Here is a 5,603-nt window from a genome sequence, read left to right on the forward strand (position 1 = left end):
ATTAAGTTATGCATAATTGCATCATATGTTTTATCTTTGAACTAGATAGATATTTTTCTGTAAAAGCGAAAGAACAAGTTATAATGTTTTCCATTTCACGTATATAGGTTTTCACCATTAAAATAAATTGCTATATAGGTATTCCACCATTTGATTTGTGCTAAAAAAAATCAGAATTTCAATCACACGAATGATATGGTTTTACAGTTTAACTACTTAAAAACATATTTATTATTAGCACAACGTTTTGGGCTGAACGCCGTTCGTCTGATGCATAAAAGCTTTAAAAATTAAATTGAACTAAAATTATAATTCATTTATACTGGGTAACGATAACCCACATATTGTAATACAGATTTGAAATAGTGTTTCCTTATTATTTGTTTAATTAGTCTCTTTGTCGATGTTTAGTGAGGAAACATTGAACTGCATAATTGTTTGGTTTTGGTTTATTGAATTTCGTGCAAAGTTGCTCGAGGGTTATCTGCGCTAGCCGTCCCTAATTTAGCGGTGTAAGACTAGAGGGAAGGCAACTAGTCATCACCACCCACTGCCAACTATTGGGCTACTCTTTTACCAACGAATAGTAGGATTGACCGTCACATTATAACGCCCCACGGCTGAAAGGGCGAGCATGTTTGGCGCGACGGGGATGGGAACCCGCGACCCTCAGAGTTGGAGTCGCACGCCTTAACACGCTTGGCCATGCCGGGCCAAACTGCATAATGAATTTAAACTTACAATAACAGCAATATTTACAATGGGCACGTTTTGGTTTGAATAATTGCAACATTTCAACCTATAGTTCCGAGTCATTATCGATAAAGTTACAATGGAAAAAATAGTTCTCCTCGTTTTCAGTGTATTTAAAATATACATCATATACAAAATACAGTAGTCCCTGTTAGACTCAAAAATACATTTATATCACCGCTGCCTACTGTCACGTGAAACATGAATTAATATTTATAATTTTACAACAGATTTGATTATTTTATTGTAGTTTCTTTAAAAATCTTCTAACCCTTATTTTGTATAAAACGTTCTTTCAAATAATTATCATTTCTTGTCAAAAACGTGTAAGAACTCTCACAAAAAAAAACAACAAACGTCAACAAAAGTAAAAGATAATAAAATCGGATAAACATCTATCAACAGATGATATAGGTCGCATTTTAATATCATGTTTTTGTCGCCAGAAGGCAGGGAGTGGTGTAAAATATATTTATTTCGGCCGTACTCTATTTTCCCATAAGTTACAAGGTGTTTAATTTTTAATAATTTAACTTGTGAGTATTATATATATATATATATATTCGAAGTTAATATTCTCTCTATAGATATACCAGATTTAAAACGAAATATTAAACGATGATACGATGATAATAAGTAATCAATTTACCCAATGTCAAACGTAGGTATGTGGTTCACTTTATAAAGGGCGTGTCCTTTGACAGTATAAAAAAAGAAGGAACAGCAAAATCAAGAAAAATTTAACATTTTAGGTCACGTGCCAACAATCATGTCACGTTACACTCTAGTTTGAACATATTGTTCTTTCACATACTTTCACCTAAGTTATTGGATTTCAAGAAGGAAAAAATCTAGCTTGCGCCCTCTTTTTGTAGTATATATACAAGAGGAAGCGAAAGACAGAGACAGTGAGCTTTCGAAGCAAGTGCAGCATTTTAGAGTTAAACTCAAGGTCTACATTCAAATTCACCTTTCACGATGTTCAAGGTGAGTTTAATTACATCTTGAGGTGATACGAGAGTAAATATAGTCTTCAGGGAAGTGGATAGATAATTATTTTGTGATTTCAATATTTATCGGGAAATATTGTTTTAAATATACATCCTTAATTATTACAACGAAGATGATCAACAGTAAATTTCAATTGCTGTAATATTAAGCCTTATTATCAATAATATAATAATATTTCTATCTAGTTACTGAACAACATTACATTCTGGCAATTTATGCTTATTCGGTAACATTGCATTTTAATTAAAGGTAAAATTCTTAATGCCAAGAAGAGTCCAAATTTGTTATATATATATAAGTAAAATTATTTGCAAGTTGGAATCAGGCTAGGATAGTCAAAAGAAAGTAAAATACATCGTTAACGTCAGACTCTGGGATCAGAATGTCTTGGTGTTTGGATAAGGTTTCTTGTTAAAAAAAATACACTGGAGGATACCCTCCTGTAAAACATGGCATTATTGAGTGCACTCTATTTTATGTTGCAATTATGCTGAATCATATGACACCTCAATATTGAGGTTGTGAGTGTTTATCTGTCCGTTTATGTTTGCTCAAGACACACGACTGTTTTGAAAGATATCCAAAGGTCGGAAAATGTCAGAAAGAATTGGATTTCTTTCTTCCAGCAGTACTAAAACAGACATTCTTTTCATTTGATCAGCAGAAAGTAAAGACGTTTATTAAAATTGACTTGACGTGTCTTTGTTTGTTAAATACGTGTATAAATTAAGTTTCTCAACTTACTTTTCTAAATATGTGTTTTATATATATATAAAGATAAAATATATTTCCTTAACCCTTTCTGCTAGGCTGTTGTTTTCCTTACTGTCGTAGCTGGAGCATTCGGTGGCTACATTTCTGCTCCGTATGGATACCACCCCGATCCTTATTACGTAAGTATTATACTCCTTATATAAATGTATTCATATCTTTATTATTGCGTATCAGTAATTAAAGTTAAAGGAGTCATAGCATAGATTCATGTTTCACACACTGTATGAAAAACGTGATATCCGTGATAGGTCTTTAGTAACATCACTAAGAACGAACTGTCCCCATTTATCACAAAGAAGTTGATTTTACATTAAAGTTTTTACAATGTCGTTATTATTTTGTCTACTTTTATATGGTACTTCACAGAAATGTTCTGTCAGGAAATGTACTTTCAGTCTGACCCTATTTATCTTGTGCTTTCTATTGAAACGATTAAAAAAACCATACATTCATAATGTGCTTATGTAGCAATTGCCTAAGTAAGTAAACAAATATTTCTTTTGTGATAAAGTAAAAATTTAACCTGAAAACCGTAAACGTAGATTGATAATATTTTGTATAAAATGAGGAAATTAAAACAAACTTTCAGTTGTTGTTCTCTAACGTTAAAGAAATCTGTAATCTCAACTAGCGACATCTGTTAATAATTCTTATTACTAACGATCATTTTATTCCAGGCTGCTCCTGAGCCCTATAATTTCGGCTTCCAAACCGCTGATGAGTTTGGTACTCAACTGAGCCGCCAGGAGACCGGAGATGGTAGCGGTGCTGTCACTGGAAGCTATGGTTATGCTGACGCTAATGGTATCTGGCGTCAAGTGAGATACGTTGCTGATGGCGCTGGTTTCCGTGCCGAAGTTGACACTAACGAGCCTGGAACTGATAATCAAAACCCTGCTGACGTTATCGTCTCTGCCAATCCTGCCCCTGTCGTCTACAAACATGCTCCTGTTGTCAAGCACGTGGTTCCTGCTGCACACCTCTACGCTCCTTATGCTCACCCAGTTGTAAAAGCCGTCAAATTACACTAAGGATACGGGAATCGAACTTCTCCGAGCAGTTTCAGTAATCGGCGTGTCATGGGAGAAAAGGTGAAGGTTACATTGGCTAAAGCAGCTTAAGGTCGCACAATCATCAAGAAACAGTCGCTTAGTTCTCAGCTTAAACGTCTGAAATTGAAATGATCAAAATAATGTGCATTTGTTTGTATTTATTTTGCTGTTGTTGAATAAAATATTTATATTGGTTTTCTCTCACAACCTTTTGATATTGTGTAAACAAGCTTACAAATGAAAATATTTTGAAAATAAAAACAAAAGCTGAGAAACTGTTTTTGGGATGAAGACCTCGCCTTTGTTTCTTTTCAAATTTCATGTTCGCTTTTCGTACGAATGACATAACTGCTATATTCAGCCTTCAAACATTCCTCATAACTATGGAAATAATAATTATTTGCGCGCACGATTGCTTTAATGTGTGTTTTATTTTTTAAGCTGTCTTAAAAAATGTAGCAAGAATGTTTTATACATTTCCTCATAAAATATCACACACGTCCTATTTAATAGGCCTAAGTGTTATATTTATAAATAAAGAAAAAATTTTCCAAAAGGAAGTAACTTCACTGATGGCTGATATAAATCCTTCAATAACAATACAAACAAGATAGTAGGGATGTCATTTGCATCATTCATATATAATTCGGCATTCAAATGGTGTATAGAATGTTAATAGAGAAAAATAGGATAAATTAAACACAATTGCGATTGGATAGTTACGTAAAAATGTTGTTATTTTTTCATTCTTGACTGTGCTGTAATGTAGAGATAATTTAATGATAAATTCAACTTTAATAGTCTTTCGTTTTTGCTCTTCATTTGGTTCTGAAACGTCAACGGATTATGGTCATTGTAAATTTCTATAGGTTGTTGTGATACAGATACACATTGAAATGTTTTAAAACTAACACTAAAACCAATGTTTCTTTTTTTCTACAGTGGAATCATTTTTTGGTGACAATTAATTTGTTTAGAAAAATTGCAAGGAGAGTGCTCGATACTTTTGTCATCTGATTGTAGTGAAATAGCACCAACATCACAATAACTGACATCAACAGCTAATGTGAAAGGGTTATCATAGTGGTGCGATCAACACAGGGTTAGTGCACAATAATATTCGACCTTTTCAATACCGTATTGACATGTTTCAGACCATTTGAACATTTGGATTTTGTTCAATAGCTACGTGAATGGAAAAGTGATGTTAGCATTTAAGAAAAAAAAAAACTTCCTGTAATAACCAATCATTCCCAACAATATCATTAAAATTTTCTCTTTGGTAGGAGTTGGATAATTAAATTACAGTCAACCTTGGCTTGAATTGTGGAAACTTAACCATGGCATACTACATGACCTCTGAGTAAACAATGTTGGTTTTACAAAGGATACTATTTAACAAACTTCTTAAGCCTCTCAAAAATGTCACGTAATACAATAAATGTTCTTCTCAGGTGTCACTGAACATCACGGTATCATCAGCATAAATTCTAACAACTGGCAAATTGTTACATTGACTCTTCATTCACTGAAAGGTTGTTTGAGAAGTTTTCTTTTATCAAGGGTAATTAAAGGAAACATTCCTCTTGTCCGATCAGTTAGAGGAACTGTCAAGTATCCTTTAAGTGTATCACATTTTGTGATATATCTAGCTTTTCTAGTTGTTGTTGCTGTTGTTGTTTGGAATTAAGCACAAAGCTACACAATAGGCTATCTGTGCTCTGCCCACCACGGGTATCGAAACCCGGTTTTTAGCGTTGTAAGTCCGCAGACATACCGCTGAGTCACTGGGGGCGCGTTTCTAGTTTTATCAATAAAATTGTCTACTCTTATAATAAGATAGAAATCTGTCTTTGTCAAAGTATTTACTTTGAGAAAATCTGTATAGAATCTAACCGAATCATCAGATTTAAGAACCAGTACACAGCTTGAAGATTAATCACTTTTACTACGTTCTATAATGCCATTTACCAACATATAAGATATTTTTAATGCGTTTTATCTGTCTTAATT

General features: G+C 33.4%; 1 protein-coding gene across 1 annotated transcript; it reads left to right on the forward strand.

The window, feature by feature from the left end:
- The first annotated feature begins 1,628 nt into the window (after window positions 1-1,628).
- Window positions 1,629-3,797, forward strand: LOC143223531 (cuticle protein 10.9-like). Its single transcript, XM_076451612.1, has 3 exons — window positions 1,629-1,740; window positions 2,574-2,657; window positions 3,216-3,797. The coding sequence occupies exons 1-3, from the start codon at window positions 1,732-1,734 to the stop codon at window positions 3,567-3,569; spliced, it is 447 nt and encodes a 148-aa protein (XP_076307727.1). The 5' UTR covers window positions 1,629-1,731; the 3' UTR covers window positions 3,570-3,797.
- The last annotated feature ends 1,806 nt before the right edge of the window (window positions 3,798-5,603 follow it).

Source organism: Tachypleus tridentatus, chromosome 8, assembly GCF_004210375.1.
Source record: "Tachypleus tridentatus isolate NWPU-2018 chromosome 8, ASM421037v1, whole genome shotgun sequence".
Classification (NCBI taxonomy): domain Eukaryota; kingdom Metazoa; phylum Arthropoda; class Merostomata; order Xiphosura; family Limulidae; genus Tachypleus; species Tachypleus tridentatus.

Coding starts and splice junctions, on each gene's coding strand:
- LOC143223531 (XM_076451612.1), top strand. Junction 2,658..3,215: donor ACCACCCCGATCCTTATTAC/GTAAGTATTATA, acceptor ATTTTATTCCAG/GCTGCTCCTGAGCCCTATAA.